General features: G+C 38.2%; 1 protein-coding gene across 6 annotated transcripts in view; it reads right to left on the bottom strand.

Annotated features, from left to right (window-relative positions):
* Positions 1-21,069, bottom strand: part of scramb1 (phospholipid scramblase 1) — a 152,130-nt gene that overhangs the window by 16,623 nt on the left and 114,438 nt on the right. For 4 of the 6 annotated variants that reach the window (XM_083115549.1, XM_083115551.1, XM_083115548.1 and 1 more), the window contains exons 3-5: positions 20,461-20,763; positions 7,067-7,177; positions 4,352-4,569 (exon numbers count right to left, since the gene is read on the bottom strand). In XM_083115549.1, the coding sequence (XP_082971675.1) occupies positions 4,352-4,569; positions 7,067-7,177; positions 20,461-20,763 (632 nt within the window). Of the gene's footprint in view, positions 1-4,351; positions 4,570-7,066; positions 7,178-11,396; positions 11,461-12,653; positions 12,913-20,460; positions 20,764-21,069 lie in introns of those variants that run through there. The other 2 variants (XM_083115553.1, XM_083115554.1) reach the window with 2 other exon arrangements.

Genomic DNA, 21,069 nt, shown 5'->3' with positions numbered 1-21,069 from the left:
TTCCTTTACTTCTCTACATAATCACCTCCTACATTTAAACATTTGTTGTATCTGGGCACGAGCTTCAGAATTCCCATATTATACTCTTCTGCTGCCAGTTCATTAAGACAGGTGGTCACTGAATGCAATGACTTTTCAGGTGTTCTTTTGGTGGATTTCATGCCAAAAGGCACTACGATCAATGCAAATCGTTATTGCGAGACTCTTTAAGGAAACTACAGCGAGCGAGTCATCCAAAACAGGAGGCGAGAAATGCTTCCTGGAGGAATTGTGCTTCTGCACGACAATGCCCGCCCTCATACTGCTGGTGCAACTCAAGAATTGCTGGATCAATTAGGATGGGAAAGTTTTGATTATCTTCTCTATAGTCCAGACCTTGCTCCTAGCAATTTCCATCTTTTCCCTAAGCTGACAGAGTTTCTGGGTGTTTTGGAAGTGATGAAGAGTTGGAGAATGCAGTGACCACCTGACTTAATGAACTGGCGGCAGAAGAGTATAACATGGGAATTCTGAAGCTCGTGCCCAGATACGACAAATGTTTAAATGTAGGAGGTGAATATGTAGAGAAGTGAAGGAAGCTTCAGGTATGTAACAGAATTTTTTTTCCAATAAATATTGTTTTTCATTTTGTATAACCAAACGGTTTTATTTTCTGGATGACCCTCGTAGCATCTCTAGAAGAGAGGCAAATAATGAATGAGTAAAAAAAGGTAACATTCCCCATGCACTGAAGGCACATTTAGGAGATGTGGTGTTAGGGCCCCTCACATTCACGATCTTGCTCATTTTGGAGGTGATGTGATCTGCACCATGCTCTGGCTGCCTTTACCCTGAGGGCTGGCCCATGTACCCATTGATATCAGGTTGGGCGAGCCCCAGAGCCGCTTGCGGGGACAAACCTGTACAAATTCTGACCTTAGATCATCCACTCCAGGAATCAACCCAGGTCTCATACGTGGCAGTCAGATGCTCTACCGACAAGACCACAGCGACTAAAAAATGTGTGCACGAGAAAAAAATCATATTTTATATATTTAAGTCAATTCATTGTTCCATCCCAGCTCTGCAAAGGGAGCTGAAAAACAGCTCAGTACAATGAACTACATAACAGTTGGGCTGAAAAGTTCGTAGGCTAACATAGTAAAAAATATTTTTTTGACAAAATTCGATTTTATTATTCAATATAGTTGCCTTCGAGGGCGATACAACGATTATAGCGGTCATACAATTTTTCGATGCCATTTTTATAGTACGATTTCTCTTTAGCCTCAAAATAGGCCTCAATTTCGGCGATTACCTCTTCATCAGTGCTAAATTTCTTTCCAGCGAGCATTCTTTTAAGGTCTGCAAACAGAAAAAAGTCACTGGGGGCCAGATCTGGAGAATATGGTGGATGGGGAAGCAATTTGTAGTCTAATTCATATAATTTTGCCATCGTTTTCATTGATTTGTGACACGGTGCATTGTCTTGATGAAACAGCACTTTTTTTCTTCTTCAAATGGGGCCGTTTTTCGTGATTTCATCCTTTAAACGCTCCAACAATGCTATGTAATAATCGCTGTTGATGGTCTGGCCCTTTTTGAGGTAATCGATGAATATAATACCATGCGCATCCCAGAATACTGATGCCATAACCTTGCCAGCCGACTGTTGCATCTTTCCACGCTTTGGATTCGGTTCATCACGTACAGTCCACTCGGCTGACTGTCGATTGGACTCTGGAGTGTAGTTATGGAGCCATGTTTCATCCATTGTAATATATCGACGGAAAAATTCGTGTTTATTACGGTTGAATATCGCTAAACATTGCTCCGAATCATCAAAACGTTGTTGCTTTTGATCGATTGTGAGCACGCGCGGCACCCATTTTGCACACAGCATTCGCATGTTCAAATATTCATGCACAATATGTCCAACACGTTCCTTTGATATTTTTAAAGTCTCAGCTATCTCGATCAACTTCACTTTACGATCATTTAAAATTATTTTGTGGACTTTTTTGATGTTTTCGTCGGTAACAGCCTCTTTGGGGCGTCCACTGCGTGCATCGTCTTCGATGCTCATTTCGCCTCCTTTAAATTTAGCAAACCACTTCTCAACGGTTGATTTTCCTGGTGCAGAGTCCGAATAATGTTTATCAAGACAAGCCTTGGCTTCAACAGTATTTTTTTCGCCAAAAAGCAATGCTTTATTAACACACGAAATTCTTTTTTATCCATTTTTTCACAATAACAAAAGCTGCTTCACTCACAATGCTATATCTCACGAACTAATTATCCGGCAGCTGTGAAATTTATACACGTATCTTTTGAAGGTTAGTACTAAGTAAAAATCACATGGATTTAATTCTAGTAACACCATCTATGAGTCAGCCTACGAACTTTTCAGCCCAACTGTTACTGTGTTCTATCAGATACAAGATACATAGCAAATATTATTGTTTAATATTAATTTTAGTGTTAATGTAGTCACATTGATAGCAGCACTAATAAAACTATTCTTCTTGTATCAACTAATACTTTTCTTGCTTATCATTTATACCTATTATTAGGGAGACAAATTTATGGTAAATAAAAACTGAGGAGAGCCGTAAATAAAATGTTAGATCAGCGGTATATACCAGCGGTGGAAAAAAAAATGGCACACACTTTTTCATGATGAGAGGAAACAACATACAAAAGAGCTATAAATTGATAAACTACTTCATTTTTATATACTGTACACATACACAAGTACTTAGCTGTCCAACCAGAAAGAAAACATCAACACAAAATCACTTCATTTCTAAATTGCATATCTCAAGTGATTTATTCATTGTATGTATTTAAAGGATATCCTTGCTGTCCAACAAATAAAATAATCACTACTGCACATACACAAACACATGTTGAAAATTACATGATGATAAACAAAATTCATTCGTGACTGAACACAAATGACCCCATTGTTTCCCTTGATGTGCGGGAACAGACTAATCTTATCGCTGCTACAGCTAGCAAGTTCAATGAAACTGGAAGTTGAGTAGACATTCGGGGGAAGAAAGGAATGCAGCTTAACAGGGAGCGAAGTTTTCGAACTGAGATTATGTGCATGGGAAATCCCAATTTGCAGCATCTTCCTGATGTGATCGAAGATAAAACGTTCTTCAGCTGCAAGTGGTAGGAAACTTTAGGCAAACGTATCGTTACAAATCGACAGTTGATTGACAATCAACCTCGATTGCCGGTTTTTGCGTGTTTTCTACTTAATTTCATGATATTTCACGGTTATTTTGCGAAAAAGCGTTCATTTCGTGGAAAAGCACACATTTCGCATTACTTCGCGAATAAAACTTATGCATATTTCATCATAGGGGGTGTAGTTACGTGCAGAATGTTCAAAATTGCATCTGTTTTTCACATTTCGCGATTTCGCGCATCGCGAAAATTCAATGTCCCTACCTATTATAAATGTGTCTTTTTCCCAGTTATATCACGAATGAAATGCAATTAGTTAAAAACAAATGACACTGTTTACCAAATTTTGAATGAAAGCTTGCAAATGCTTTCAGCTTAGGTTCTCTTTATTCATGTGAGCATAATTCCTTTCCTTTGGGAAGTTCTCTTGTTGACTTCTAGCAACATTTAAAACCTTGCATTCTGCTTTTTTTTTGTCTGTCCGGATTAAGCGAAGTCCGGATTAATGAGGTTTTACTGTAGATGGTTATTATTGTACGTCATTGTCATAACCGCTCCCATTGTTATGGTATTATTTTCCTGTAGTTTACGGTTATTACAAGCATAAGAAAACAGTTTTTCTTTGTGACGTTTCAGGAGAACACACACAAAAAAAAATCACAGTTAAGTTGCTATATTACAACAATGTAACATTGACAACATCCATTATATAACGGATTATTTTTGTTTAAAAAATTACTAACCACTGTTATAACTGTATCTGTAGTCAAAATGGAAATAAATGTCTGATGAAAGGAGCGTGTGTTCTCCTGAAACGTCACAAAGAAAAATGTTTTCTTATGCTTGTAATAACCGTAAACTACAGGAAAATAATTCTATAATGCAAGCAATGCGTACATACAAGAAAAACTATTGCTATGGTAACCAGAACGATCAGAAACCGAGAAAAAAAAATATTATCAAAGAGTCCCAGGTTCTATACCCAGTGGAGGCACATTGCACAATAGTTCAGATCCCACTTTAAACTGTAGGCTCAAGTCCCGAATAGCCTATATTTTCATAAAGTGGACTTAACAATTCAAACAAATAGGAATTGTTGCAGTAAACCAGATTCTAACTGATGTAAAGCATGTATACGGATGTCTCCGATCACTCAAATAGCTAAAAACACTACCTGCAAACAGCATGGACAGCAGCACGTATCACATCTGAGTGGCCTGTACACATGAATGACCTCATTGTCATAATTATCCAATATTTTCATATCAAACGGACGAACTGGACCACAGCAGTTTCTCGTCAGGCAATCCACGTCTTCCTTTGCTCTGTACACTTTCTGCCCGAGGCTGTTCTTGATGGAATACTTGTTCGAAGTCTCGAACCCAGTGAAGGCTGAAAAGAAGATTTGGGTTTAAGAGATGTAGGCCAGAGAACATGATTGATTGAAATTAAAATACTGGATGACTGATGGTTGAACCATCATGGCAAATTTCTTCCAATTTGAAGGATATGACCTGGATGCCCTTGTTGAACCTAGCTATGATATTCTACATTCCTGAAAATGACATCCATTTGGAATTGCCTCTAGAACATTGAAGTGAAACATCTGCTGTAGAGCTACACACTTATCGTGAATAAAAGATTGAGATTTGCAACATGCCACCACTCGTAACTCCTGGACATGAAGCCACAAAACCGCAACACTCTGGTTCTTGCTCCGGCTGGTCAGTTGGACGCAAGAGTTCTCACTCAGGGATCGGGATTAAGACGATCCACCCATTCCCTGGAAGGTAACCACCAACATGTGACGAGTCATCGTAAATAAAACTAAAACCAAGTATTTTAAGTTTAAAAAGTTCAAAAACTTTAATACCGACTCGCACACATTACATACTTATTCGCACAGTTCAAATAAATCATATGTTGAGTCCTGTTCGCTCGAAGGCAGTGATTAGTAAAATTTTGTCATGACAGAAACCGCGCACTGCCTCTACCGTAGATAACAAGACCTCAACTGCTTCCCCAAGCGCGAGGCGCAGCATAACGGATGTTCGGTCTCTTTACAACGCTAGCAACTCTTAACATAAAAATATCACAAGAAGAACTGATAATTTATATAACACATCAATGTTAATTAGCGATAGTAAGCTAAAGTTCAGGTTGGCAACAATTAAAAATGCCAACGTGGAAGTTTTTACATCGCCAAAAACACGTAGCGTGGTTCTCCCACTCCTAAAATTAATAGCCAATAGGAAAACTATATATTATTGAAAGTGAGATAGTGAATTATATGCTTACATGTTACAATATTAAACTAGAATAACAAATAAGGAAACTGACTTTATAAAGCAATTCATATTTGCCCTTGCACATAAAATTAATAAAGAAAGATTTAGTATATGAATTTATAACGAAGATTAAAATACTTTGTTGAACAAAGATTGATATTAAGAAGAAATATATTTAATATGCGCTTAAACAACATCATTTGTGTTAAAATTAGAAATAATCCTATCCATCTTGGATTTAATGAAAACTTTGCATATACTAATTAGGATGAATTAATGTTCCAAAAATATGCGAATAATATAATAGCAAAAGATAAAAACATAAATATATACATGAATTATGAAAACAATTAAGTATAAATACTATAATGCAAATTATTAACTTAAAAGTATACGAATAAGATATTTTCCAATATACGAGTGCAATTTGGCTAATGAGGCGGTCGTTACATATTTCAGTACAAAAACTGGCCACATTTCAGGATCAAAATGGCATTTTGGTGTTAAAATGGTGAATAAAACCCCAACTTTGATTTAAAAACTATACTTGTTACACAAAATAAAAATTTCCCTTGTAATAGCAGATTTATCTAGTTGTCATAATATTAAAGTTTATTCCTGTGAAAAGGAAGTCCATTTTTGCTTCTCAAATATTTACAGCAGAATTAATAATTTTTCTGTGATTTGCATAACTTACAGGATAATTCAGACTTCAGAAGGTGTCGCGAGGGTATATAAACTCTAAATCTAGTGCTAAGGTTTTATTTTGCATTTTGCACTTCATTTCGCGACAAAACATGGTACCTCACACCTTTCAAAAACATGAAAAATTAATATTACAGTCTGGAATTTTTTTCCATATTTTGTGTTTCCGTCAAAAATGAAATATGCATGCCTCTACATATGCTACATCTTTCTTTGTCGGGTTAGGTGGTAGATCAGCATTTGCTGAACCTCGCCCAAGAATAAAGACCATTGAAATTGAAATCTGGAACAGCCCAAAAATTTATGAGGTAGAATGATCAGAAGTAATTGGTGTTTCTGTATTTAGGTTATTTAAACAGGATCCACTCAAATATTTAAAATATTATGTACTCTAGACCAGCGATTTTCAACCTGGGGAGGCATTGGAGAATTTCAGGGGAGGCGTGGTGAACATGAATTACCCCCCCAAAAAAGTTGTGGCAAACACAAACCCCTTGTGTAGGTCTCAGAAAAGAAACTTCTGCAAATAGTTCTCTCTGTCACTCATTAATTGTGTTCTTAAGAAATAAAACCAAATGATGTAGCTTGAAATTTTAACTGCAGTGAGGGCAGAATGCTTTGTAATGTAGGCCTAATAAGCACTTTTATTAATTAATGAAAATGTTCTATAAAAAAAGCAAGTATTAGTATTTTTTTAATATCTGTAATAATAAAAGCATTGTAAAATATTCTTTGAGTTAGATATATTAACCCTAACAGCACAGTTTTGTACATCAATAATTCATTACGCCTAGAGGGAGGGGGCATGGACTAATTTGAGGATGCAAAGGGGGGAGGGGGGCAGGCCCAAAAAGGTTGAGAACCCCTGCTCTAGATTACATCTAATTTAACCATACCTTCTAAAAGTTCAACCTTTTGATGCACTAAAAGCTGATCAATCGATGTAAGGTACTCCAAACCCGGGGGGCAATTGGGGGTTCCCTGCGGTACAGGCATCCATGGTCCACCTGCAACAAAGAAAATCTTGTAAATAAAACATATATACAGGGTCTGGCAATATATATCTACCACTTTCAAATGTTAGTATTCCCTACGGCCCTGCAGTATGGATGAAACTGAGCATACTATGTAAAAGAGCACGAGGGATGCCATTTCTGTAGCAATGGAGCACTAGACCACTGAACATGTGCTTTTGTGGCAGAGGGGTATTTTAAAGGCAATCATTGTATGGTAGCTCTCCAGTGTAAATTTCAACAGCAGTTTAACACTGGGAAACATGGTAGAGTACCAGAACAACACAGAATATGGAGGTCTAGTTTTCCAACAAAACGAGGCAAATGCAAAAAAAATCCCAACCAACTACACAACTAGCAAAGCACCTCAAGTTTAACAAACACAGGATCCAAAAAGTTTCAGTTAGGTATACAGCGGACACAATGATTGACACAAAAATTCAAGAGACGCACGTAATTATGCACTTTCTGCATGAACTGAATGTCAACAGTGGTCAGGCACATCATGTTTGGCTCCCGCTTTTGCAGCAACTCAAACCTATCACATGCAGCAGATGAACTGATTACACCAGCACCCCTAGCGATAAGCGAGGAAACAACAGGAACTGGAAGTCAACGCAACACTGAAGCATCGAGTTTCCCAAGTGGATGGCAGCAGAGGCCACCGAAATTAATTAATAGATCATTCACAAGTAAGTTTTGCGGAAATCTTTGTAGTACTCACTAACGTCTTCTAATTATCAACTGCGTTTTTATTCCCTCTAACATGAATGCACATACTGCTTGAGAAATTGTGGCAGCGTTAGGTAATGTGTTAGCAGCCAGAAACATTTCACTTTTCAGGGACATAGCGTGGTCTCCAAGATGACCCGATCTTAGTGTCCAAGATTTCTTTCTCTAGGGTATCTTAACCCTCGCATTACCAAGCGGGGTATTCTGACTACCCCAGTTTGATTTTTCCCTATAATAATTTTATCTGAAGAGTTACATACTTTTGGTTTCATGACTTTGCCCTAAAATGATTGAAATTGTATTTACACTCGTGACTGACCCAATTTTTTTTGTTTTTATAGTTATTATTGACAGGATATATTGGTGGGGTTGTGAGACTACCCCGCTTGGTATGAGATATCTTATTAAAAAAAAAACTTTTCTTATTTGTCAAAAATGAAGGTTTTATGAAATATGTCTCTCATTCATCTTCGTTATTTAATTTTTCCATTGTTCAGTTTTACCATACATCCATTGTTTACCTCAAATAACATATATTGTACTCTATTGTTTCAGGTTACTATTGTTGAGTTGAATTAGAGCGTGCATACATGGCAACGCTGCACTAGTGTCACCATACGGTGTTTATGTTCAGTTTAAATACTTTTAATAATTTGAAAAACTGTATTTCAATACTAAATAAAGCTATTCATTGAAAATAACAGAATCTAAAAACAAATATTACACTAAATCACAAAATTGTATTGGGGTAGTCAAAATACCCCACTTTGTAAAATAAAGGTGTCGAAAAGCTTGGCAACGGGAGGGTTGAGAGAAGAGTTTTCGCAACACATATTCCTAACTTAGAAGCCCTGGAGAGGAATTAGGGAAGAAGTCAAGGCAAGTCCAATTGCAATGTTGATGTCTGTAATGGATAATTTTGTTCGTCGCCTCCGTAAGTTTACAATCCAGAATGGTGGCTATTTACCTGATGTGATTTTCAAGAAAATAAGACGAACTCAACAGTGTTCTGTTATTGTGTTACAAATGGCATTACGTTATCAATCAATTACCATGATCTTGCTATACATTAGCTGTACTGTGTTACTATGGTAAATATATTAAAATGGTAGGTTTGTTTTCTTGGTAATTTTTACTAATTAGATCTCATGTCCATACTAAAAGCCCTGAAAAACAGCATTTCCTATCTAGTATGTATGCAGCCATATAGTACAGTTTCCAGAAGCATTTCTTTTGTTGGAAAACTACTAAACCAGATAAATTGCTATGGAAACATTATTGTTGAAATTGCTGGATATAATCCCTCTCCATTAAATTATGCACTGCAAGAATAGGTAACAGTAGAAGTGTCTGACAATGGACAATGTCCAATTAACATTGCAGGGAATAAAGAACAATTATCACTATTTGTATTTTGTATATTTTTGTAATGTAATGGATGAATGGACGATCATAAACATATAGGAATGACGAAGCACGAGCTCCACACAGGATTACACTGGCTGCAAGTCCAAACGCCAGAGCCTCGTTAGTCTGCAAAATACAGTCCAGAGTGTACTACATAAAGAGAGACTGACATTTGAGTGTCTTCGTTAAGAATCACCCCTTACACACCCGACACTCACAAAGAACAATCCACCCAGGCTAAGATTCAACCCCAGGAACTTTGGTGCCAAGATCGATAGTCGATCAACTGTGATTAATGTTCAGGGAAGTAATCATGAGGAAATAATAGATGTTGCACTACATTACAGGATATTTATACATATAGTATTGGACTGATATAATTTTGTTGATAAACCAATACACCAACATGCCTATATCAGCTGATATTGGTAGAGTAGTGATAAATCTACCCCATTCCCAGTTTCATGTAAGGTAGAGAGGAAGAAAACAAAAAAAAATCTATAAATTAATGCAAATAAAACCCCGAGATCAAATCTAAGATCTCTACATTGCAACAAGTCATTATAGTCATTCTAGAAGAAGTTCGAGTTTGTTCTTTTAAGTCCACTTTATGTACAGAAAGGCTAGTCAGGACTGGATCCACACTTTAAAAGGGGATCCAAACCACTGTGTGTGTCTACCAGTATTGAACCTGGGACACCTTGATTACAAGGCTACAATGTTACCATTACACCATCAGGGAGGCCCACAGTCCTTAACAGGGACTGGCCCATGTTCGATATAGAGAGAGAGAGATCAAAAGTGAATTCAGTACCTGACATTTATGTACTCTATTCTCCTATGTATCTCTGCTAATTCAGCTGAAGAACCAATCAAAACCCCAGGAACTTTGGTGCCAAGATCGATAGTCGATCAACTGTGATTAATGTTCAGGGAAGTAATCATGAGGAAATAATAGATGTTGCACTACATTACAGGATATTTATACATATAGTATTGGACTGATATAATTTTGTTGATAAACCAATACACCAACATGCCTATATCAGCTGATATTGGTAGAGTAGTGATAAATCTACCCCATTCCCAGTTTCATGTAAGGTAGAGAGGAAGAAAACAAAAAAAAATCTATAAATTAATGCAAATAAAACCCCGAGATCAAATCTAAGATCTCTACATTGCAACAAGTCATTATAGTCATTCTAGAAGAAGTTCGAGTTTGTTCTTTTAAGTCCACTTTATGTACAGAAAGGCTAGTCAGGACTGGATCCACACTTTAAAAGGGGATCCAAACCACTGTGTGTGTCTACCAGTATTGAACCTGGGACACCTTGATTACAAGGCTACAATGTTACCATTACACCATCAGGGAGGCCCACAGTCCTTAACAGGGACTGGCCCATGTTCGATATAGAGAGAGAGAGATCAAAAGTGAATTCAGTACCTGACATTTATGTACTCTATTCTCCTATGTATCTCTGCTAATTCAGCTGAAGAACCAATCAAAACCCCAGGAACTTTGGTGCCAAGATCGATAGTCGATCAACTGTGATTAATGTTCAGGGAAGTAATCATGAGGAAATAATAGATGTTGCACTACATTACAGGATATTTATACATATAGTATTGGACTGATATAATTTTGTTGATAAACCAATACACCAACATGCCTATATCAGCTGATATTGGTAGAGTAGTGATAAATCTACCCCATTCCCAGTTTCATGTAAGGTAGAGAGGAAGAAAACAAAAAAAAATCTATAAATTAATGCAAATAAAACCCCGAGATCAAATCTAAGATCTCTACATTGCAACAAGTCATTATAGTCATTCTAGAAGAAGTTCGAGTTTGTTCTTTTAAGTCCACTTTATGTACAGAAAGGCTAGTCAGGACTGGATCCACACTTTAAAAGGGGATCCAAACCACTGTGTGTGTCTACCAGTATTGAACCTGGGACACCTTGATTACAAGGCTACAATGTTACCATTACACCATCAGGGAGGCCCACAGTCCTTAACAGGGACTGGCCCATGTTCGATATAGAGAGAGAGAGATCAAAAGTGAATTCAGTACCTGACATTCATGTACTCTATTCTCCTATGTATCTCTGCTAATTCAGCTGAAGAACCAATCAAAACCCCAGGAACTTTGGTGCCAAGATCGATAGTCGATCAACTGTGATTAATGTTCAGGGAAGTAATCATGAGGAAATAATAGATGTTGCACTACATTACAGGATATTTATACATATAGTATTGGACTGATATAATTTTGTTGATAAACCAATACACCAACATGCCTATATCAGCTGATATTGGTAGAGTAGTGATAAATCTACCCCATTCCCAGTTTCATGTAAGGTAGAGAGGAAGAAAACAAAAAAAAATCTATAAATTAATGCAAATAAAACCCCGAGATCAAATCTAAGATCTCTACATTGCAACAAGTCATTATAGTCATTCTAGAAGAAGTTCGAGTTTGTTCTTTTAAGTCCACTTTATGTACAGAAAGGCTAGTCAGGACTGGATCCACACTTTAAAAGGGGATCCAAACCACTGTGTGTGTCTACCAGTATTGAACCTGGGACACCTTGATTACAAGGCTACAATGTTACCATTACACCATCAGGGAGGCCCACAGTCCTTAACAGGGACTGGCCCATGTTCGATATAGAGAGAGAGAGATCAAAAGTGAATTCAGTACCTGACATTTATGTACTCTATTCTCCTATGTATCTCTGCTAATTCAGCTGAAGAACCAATCAAAACCCCAGGAACTTTGGTGCCAAGATCGATAGTCGATCAACTGTGATTAATGTTCAGGGAAGTAATCATGAGGAAATAATAGATGTTGCACTACATTACAGGATATTTATACATATAGTATTGGACTGATATAATTTTGTTGATAAACCAATACACCAACATGCCTATATCAGCTGATATTGGTAGAGTAGTGATAAATCTACCCCATTCCCAGTTTCATGTAAGGTAGAGAGGAAGAAAACAAAAAAAAAATCTATAAATTAATGCAAATAAAACCCCGAGATCAAATCTAAGATCTCTACATTGCAACCATTATAGTCATTCTAGAAGAAGTTCGAGTTTGTTCTTTTAAGTCCACTTTATGTACAGAAAGGCTAGTCAGGACTGGATCCACACTTTAAAAGGGGATCCAAACCACTGTGTGTGTCTACCAGTATTGAACCTGGGACACCTTGATTACAAGGCTACAATGTTACCATTACACCATCAGGGAGGCCCACAGTCCTTAACAGGGACTGGCCCATGTTCGATATAGAGAGAGAGAGATCAAAAGTGAATTCAGTACCTGACATTCATGTACTCTATTCTCCTATGTATCTCTGCTAATTCAGCTGAAGAACCAATCAGAACTTCGTATGGATACTTGTTAAAGTGGCCACTAATTTTCACCCACAAGTGAGAAATTGACAATCTATGTCTGATTCTCTTCCTCAAATATGAGCAGTATACTTTCAAATCATTAATGTTCCCCAAACGATGATTGCGTGCACCTTTCTTCAAAATGTTCATTGTAACTGCACGGAAACGGTAGCTTTGCTTCTAAGACAATATTTCAACAGGACATGTTTGAACCTTAATGTAGAGAATGTGTGTGTAGCATCAATTAAATGCTATTATCTTTCGTGGTTATTTACTTATCCACAATTTCTTATCTGGAAGGTCAAAGAACAGCACCTAATCACATCCCCCTTTCCCTACACAAGCACTACAAATAAATCTTCAAGGTTTTTTATCAGTTAACAAACAGTATTGTCTCTTCTATCTCAGTGTGTATACAGACACCTGACCTTTGATACCCACTAAAAGAGAACAACATAATTTTGCTCCTGCTTCATAGCTTGCAATGAATACACATGCAGCAAGCTGTGGAAGTACCAATAAACAATTTCTTGATCTTAATGCTAGAATGTGATGATCAGCATCATGCTCCAGGCACTTTCACATCTCCCTTTTAACGCCATGCCTTGGCAAAGTTCATATTGGGGCCGAGTTGATACTGATGCATCGGTATTAGCCAATATCAGTGGTATTTGTATTGGAAAGTATCGGTTGGAATATATTTACCGATACTGACAGACACTTTCCCAGCATTTTGATCTTTCATGGACTCTGCAAAAATGCCACGGGACACTTTTGTCGAGTTTAATTATTTATCTTGAAAATTATGCAAAATTGTTTCTTTTTATTTTGCACGAGTTTTGTACAAAAAAAATATTTTTTTGACAACATATAATTTAACATTCTGGTCTAATTCTTGAATATTTTAAAGCAAAACTCTTTGTAAATTGCTTCATATAATTCAAGTGGAGTACTTGCACACAAATGTTAATCAATATTTTGAACAACTTTTAATTATTAGAATTTTGAAGTACAGTAAAACCTCATTAATCCGGACCCCGATAAGCCGGACTTCGCTTAATCCGGACAGGCAAAAAAAAAAAAAAAAAAAAAAAAAGCAGAATGCAAGTTTTTAAATGTGGCTAGAAGTCAACAACAGAACTTCCCAAAGAAAAGGCAGTCAACCACTGATGAAATTCTGTTTCCCACAGACTTTGTACTGTACTGTATAGTGTATTTAGGCCTACACCCTTTAAATACACCATAATAAACGTGTTTTGTTGCTATAAATGGAGTTTTAATGCACTTTCTGCTGTTCTTTTAGGTTATTTCAGTTAAACCGGACTTTTGTTAAAACCGGTCCACTTACCGCCATTAGTCCGGATTAACGAGGTTTTACTGTATCAGTATCGGTGAGGGTATTGGTTCAGTCCTAGTTTATATTCTTGTCTTAAAAAAAGGACCTAGCTAGACCTGAATAATAATTCCCTGCCAGAAATCAAACCAGGGATCAGCAAACCGTTGATTTTGAGCTACCAGATGTACCGTATTTTCAGTTGCTTGTGAATGTTTGGCTACAAGCAAGTGCCGGCAGCAATCTTTAGGGAGATTTTAGCTATGTCGCATCTTGATGGTGATTGTACACCCAACCCAATATAGGCAGCAGACAGCCTGGTCAAAAGTTTTGAGAAACAGTAACAACAATGCTCCAATATACAAGAATAGTTTTCAGTCACAATGAATGCATAATTAAACTGACATTCAGATGACTGACATGCAAATAAAAATATTAATTTGAGGGTAGTAATCAGCCTAGCTGTAAAAAGGACCCTCATGCATTCTACAAATGCAACCACTCCAAGTATTTAGTTGTTTTAGAAGGTAGTTATAATATTTTACACAATAATTTGGCAAACTACACAATTGAGCTGAAAAGCAGGAATAGTACGACCTTTTCCCAAATATTTTTGCATTTATTTTTCATTTTTGTACTAAAAATTCTGGATGACAGATAAGAGAGAATCAATATGACCCTTATAAATATTTTACAGTAAGCAAATTCCGTAAGTCCTCACTTGAAGTTCATTTTGATGTTCCTAAAGTCGATTTTCATGCAATGCATGACGTTCACTCTGGCATGATAAGCATCAAATGAGAGGCTGGTTTGTTTATTGAAAAGCATATGCTACTTGCATACATACAGGTGATGTACGAGGAGGTACCCAAAAAAAAAACTGAATCATAATGTTGCGCAGATTACCGATGTAGTTACGGCTTGTGCCGCTAGGTGTCATTAGTATGGGATATCTTGCATCAATCTGCAAGTTGGCATTATTCTGTGCTGAGCGGTTCGTACATAGTGTTGCATTGTTTGTGGTGTTGCAGCAAGAGTCTGGCGAATAACATGGTGCTTGTGCCCCATCCCCCGTACTCACCTGATTTAGCAGCCTGTGACTTTTTTTCTGTTCCTGTGGATGAAGAGGAATGTGAAAGGGAAGCGATTCCATGACATTATGGACAAAACCTTGAGGAGTATTGCGAGGAGTTTCAAAACTGTATTCAACAGTGGGAAAAACGTTGGGACAATTGAATTAAAGCACATGGGCAATACTTTGAAGGTGACTAGAGTAGACATGCTTACCTGAATGTACCTACAACATGTACATGTATGGTCAAAATAAAACAAGGTGACAAAATTCAGTTTTTTTTGGGGGGGTACCCCCTCGTATGTACACGGGTGGCTTCAAACTGCACTAGTTGAACAGACACACATGCATAAGATGAATGTGCTCTAAAAAAAAGTACACGTAACGACTCCCTTTCGAAAATCCTGGTCACACCACTGTCTGCAGTAATTTACTTCTGTCTCCTGCTGCCACGTGGAAACTTTCAATAAACAAAACACTGCAACTGACGCTTTCGTCCTAGTGAGTTTCTAAACTCAGTAAAATAACTGGTTTCACGAGGTTCATGAGGTTGTTTGATTCACACATTTCGATATGACTGAAGGAATGGACCTATTGTAGGCACGCAAACAAGGTCCCCTGAAACAGTGCACCTTGTCATCTTGTGGTTATGAAATATAATGAAATAATAATTCAGCCTCTGAAATACCTGTTGCTGACACACTACCATCTCTAGGGGTGTGTGGGATTCCGAAAAGTCAGGATCAGGAAAATAATTTCCCATCCCGATCCCAACTTTGGGATATGACTTCCCAAGTTTTCAGAATCCCGAGCACTTGGGGAAGTTCCGAATGGCCATTTTGGTTGATTGGATTGTTGTATTAAGTCCACTATGCACAGTAAGGCTAATCGGGACTGGACCTACAGTTTAAAGTGGGATCCAAACCACTATGTGCCTCCACCAGGAATCGAACCTTGGACCCCTTGGTTACAAGGCGACGACGCTACCACTGCGCCATCGGGGAGGCGAATGGTCATTTTAACAAGTTGTTAATTCTAGACGTTTTCTGCTTTGTAAGTGTCTGGAACTTATTGGAAATGGTTAGTTTTTATTCCAGAAATGCAAAAATAATCACTTAAGGTGAAAATGACTTGTAGAATTCGAGATTTTCAGAGCTTCGGGAAATTTCAAAAATTTCCACCCCGAATGTCAGGATTTACAAAATTTCTAATCCTGACAAAAAAAAATCTGTCCCGCACACCCCTAACGATCTGAACTGGCCATCCCTAATTCAACCTATGTCCTGCACGAGAAACAAATTTATGGCAGTGACCTGCTGTTGACACGCTAACTACAAAGAAACTTCTGGTCAAACAGCCAATTAGGCCTAACGCTCTTCTCCGTTTGGCAACAAACGACCTCCTTAGAATCCCTCCTCCCCTGCAGCCAGCAGGAAATCAGGATTTTTGTCAAAAGAACTGTTCTGTGCTGGGACTGGGGGCTGGGAGATAGCAAGCACTGAGCTCTAGCTACAGGCTAGCATGCAGGTTCAAGTCTCCTGGGGTTGGAAGAGTAACAACTCTTCTCCTGAGATTTCGGCCAGCGTATGGGACTGGTGGTCACCCAGCATCGTGAAGAAATTGGGGGCTACGAATGAGTAGTGTAACCTGGTCATGGAAACCTACAACAACAACTGGGGGTTTGTTGTGTTGACCACATGTCGCCCTGTAAATGGTTGGATGATTGTCCACCTCCAGTGCGAGTAAGGCAGGCAGTCGGTAGGTAGGTATTCACGGGCTGTTGTACCATGGGTTAATAATTCACCCTATGGATCTTACCAGGTCTGTCCAGAACATTTCCTACACCTTAAAAATAAGTACAAAGTACCAAACAAGAGGAATGCTCTACATGATCTTACAGGGTGGCTACTCTAGGACCATGATAAAATTCAAGTATAATTCCTAGTTTTCAAGGCAAACTTTCCACAAATTCAAGGGTACAAGCAGATATTTTCTCTATTTCAACCTTACGTATTATCTCCTCCCGCCCCCCAGAAATATATAAACAATATAAAGGGTCTGTGCGATTCCAATATTCAATTATACAGTATATATATATAGACACTGTACATTTAAAATATTTAAGGTGAGGAATTCACATTTGCCATGTCACATACTGAGACTCCAAAACTTCAAAATATCTTATCTAGCAATAATATTCCATCCTTGCGTGTGCACTCCAGAGCAGTGCTGGCCCACAGCATTACTATTACAAAATTACTTCTTTAATTTTTAGTTGTTCATTATTTCTTCCCTGTTACAACAGAACCAACCCGCCACGGGCCTGCAATGTTCATCCTTTTCCGATATGGGACCATCCACACCCTCTCGTGGCAAGTTGACAAAACATCTGCTTGGCCATGGCAACACATCACCCTGGCCTGCTTGTAGCCAACACCAGCAAGAATACGAAACAGGCGACCTTGAATCAGGCAATGGGAGACTGTTTTATGTGGAGGGAAACTTTGTATTCCAATCGGTAAGGGATGAAAGGAAGTCGACTGATGTCCTCAGTGTTGCAAACTGCACGATTAAGTGTCTACGCCAGCATAGTATCATATCAACCAAGCAAGTTACAATTTTAATATTTTTAAATAAACCATAAAGTTTCAAACCACACGAGAAACACAAAAATATGATTGCTGACATGCGTATGACATATTCTATGTGAATATAAACGTTTCAGAGAGTTCACTCTATTAAGAGAGCTGTGTCCATAGACATATCCGCCAAATAGAATTCGCAACACTATCTAGCCATTATCACTTTTCTTTTTTTTCAAACACTTTGCAAGGTTAAAAGTTTCTCAGGCATGCAAATTTCTATTTGTTTTGTTTGTTTTTGCAGGAAGTTAGAGTGGCTATGTGGAAACCGAAAGCTTAAAAAAATTTAGTACAGGCATTGTTTACTATTTTCTATGGAAAGAACTACGTGGTGCCAAAATGGTATGTGAATATTGCAATATGTGAAAATCGTGAAAACTGTTTCAATCTTCTGTGTTCGTCTGTTGCATTAAATACGTTTGACAAGAGGCCAAATGAGGTTCGAATAAATGAACAACTGCGCCAGGACATTTACCTTTCCCTTTCAAATACTCGGTGATTTAAGACAGTCTTGAAGTACCGGAAACGTTAAGGGAAACAGTATCAGTTAGAGTGCTCATAGTTCAGTATAACGTGCCATGTAGGAGCAATGTTGTCTTAATTTTTTGAGATTTGCTTCCCCAACGAAAAATGTCATGTCATGCCACTGCTTCCATCTGTCTGACAGATTGTTCTGCAAGGACACTAACAAAGTAAACAGATTGAAAGAATTCAGTTTTAATTTCCACCCTGTTTTATTTTCCTTCCTCGATAAAATTGAATGCTAAATTGTAGAAAACTTGCCACAGGGTATTTATAAATATGTATAAATTCAATGGGGGATTTGGAATAATAAAAGTTGCAATTTTTCACATCTATGGAGAGAAATTCATGCAGAATACATGCATAATTCCCAGAGCCAATAATCCACGCACAATTCCAGGAATTCCCGGAGAGTAGCCACTCTGTTTATTTTTTAAGAACTCTAGAGACATGTTACTTAGTATAACTGCACAAAGCACGCAAACAGGAAGGTGAAGGGTTGCACAACATGGTAGACCAAAAGAATGCCAAAACAATGTCCTGAATAGTGAAAACATTAAGCTATGAGAGAGTTGCTGGTATTAATTAAGCCTTTATTAAGTTTAACAATTGATATAAAGAACTACCTGTAACTCTCATGTGCAGAAAAATTAATGTTTGAGAATTCAGCGGAGGCTTTTTTGTCAATATTTAAGCACATTTCAACAGAATTTAAATACATGTGCACCTAATTGTATATCATGTCTATGAAATAAAGCAAACATAATGGCAAAAAGTGTCACCGAGGGTCATTTCAGCCGCATACTTAAAAATTATCCTAAGTTTCAAGTCCAGATCAGTTGTTCATGGACTGAGAAATGAATGATGTTACATAGGTGAAGTAATTTAAAAAACAGTTAAAAAGTTTTAAAAAAATCCTTCAACATCAGAAGTCGTGTTGTGTTCAGTTGATTCCACCTTCAGTTGACAGGGATGTCGACAGTGAGAGAGGAGTTTTAAATCTGATTTTTAACAATTTTACCTAATGTAGCAACCTTGCTCAATCCATGAAAAACAACCCCGATTGATATGAAAATCTGGATAATTCTTAAGGTACATGTGTGGACATTAGTACAGCGGAACCCTGAATTTATGTTCCCGGGTTTTTCATTTCCCCACATTATAAATTCAATCTTGATAGTTCCAACATATCAAAATGTTATAAAATTTTCCTACATTTTACCGAATTTTAAGTATTTTCAGTTTGGTCCTCTGAAAAACGTAAAATCGAGGTTCCACTCTATGTCATTCAACTTACTGTTGTTGCATTTAATGAAACTAATCAGGATTCTGCATAAACAAATGGTTAGCAAATTCTTGGACCAAATCGCCTTCGGTCCAAGGATTCCGAAGATCATTAATTCCCTGTAGGGGGCTTCCAAAATGTCGATTCTGGCCCAATATCATAACATGGGGGGAGCTACTTGAAAAGAAGCAGCAGCAATCTCAAATGCCGGAAAACAGTGGCAATGGGACTTGATGCACGCTCAACATGCATCCTTCACCCAATGAAAAAGCTGGCTGGAAAATAACGGCTCTCAAGAGGTCAGTTGCAGCATGGATTTGTTAATGTAATGAAAAAAACTTATGTTAAATATAAGCCATGGCGCAACAGCTCTCGAGGGCCTGGGCTTACTCACTGACTGCCAGTTCACTCCAACATGCCTCAGCAGAGGTGGGGGATCATCCAATCAGTTACGGGGTGACATGGTCAGCAAGATGAACCCCTAGTTGTTATAGGTTTTCCATGACTGGGTTACGCTACTCATCGGTAGCTCCCCAATTTCCTCACGATGGTAGGTGGTCACCGGTTCCATGCACTGGACAAAATCTCAAAGAAAAGTTGTTACGCTTCCCCCTTGCAGACTTGAACCAGCGTGCATCCCGTAGTCGGGAGCCCAAGCCCGACACTTTAGACCGCATCGTCATGGTGTGAAACAACTGTTGTGTTACCCACTTTATGCACTGAAGGCTAATTGAGACTGGACCTACAGTTTAAAGTAAGATCCAAACCATTATGTGCCTCCACAGGGTACCGAAGCCACGACCGTTTCATTAAGGCAACAACATTACCACTATGCCATCAGGAGGCCCGTAATGAAAACAAGTCATTGTGAAGTCTTACCATCTCCTGCTCCTGTAGGCTGCGTAACTACTGGTTGGCCTGGAGGTGGATACCTTTGCTGCGGATGTGGGTAAGGCGTTTGCATCGGTGCAGGGTATCCTGGCTGCCCTGCAGGTGGATAAGGAGACTGCTGTCCCATAGGTGGGTACATCGGTGGCTCAGCAAGGGGATATCCTGGTTGTCCTGGAGGTGGGTATCCTGCCTGCGGAGGTGGGTAACCGGCCTGCGGAGGTGGATACCCAGCCTGTGTAGGTGGAGGGTATCCGGGTGGAGGACCAAATCCTGCAGGTGGGTAGCCACCATCTACAATGGAATGAAGAGCATTTAAACTTACCAATCTCTAATGAGTATAGTATGTTTGTAACTAAACCAGTGAATTTCAAAAAGGAATTTCCCTGCTTTTAAATAACTTATTTCTCTTGTAGTCTACCTTATTTCTCTTGTAGTCTACGGTTATTACAGGCATAAAAACAGTTTTTTGTTGTGATTTTTCAGAACATTTTTTATTTTTAGTAAAAATAAATGTCTGATGAAGGGAGCGTTTGTTCTCCTGAAATGTCACAATGAAAAACTATGTTTTTATGCTTGTAATAACCGTAGACTACAAGA

The sequence above is a fragment of the Lepisma saccharinum genome, chromosome 30, assembly GCF_977018435.1.
Source record: "Lepisma saccharinum chromosome 30, izLepSacc3.1, whole genome shotgun sequence".
Classification (NCBI taxonomy): domain Eukaryota; kingdom Metazoa; phylum Arthropoda; class Insecta; order Zygentoma; family Lepismatidae; genus Lepisma; species Lepisma saccharinum.
The sequence above is the reverse complement of the archived record's forward strand: the minus strand, read 5'-3'. Positions and strand labels throughout refer to the sequence as shown.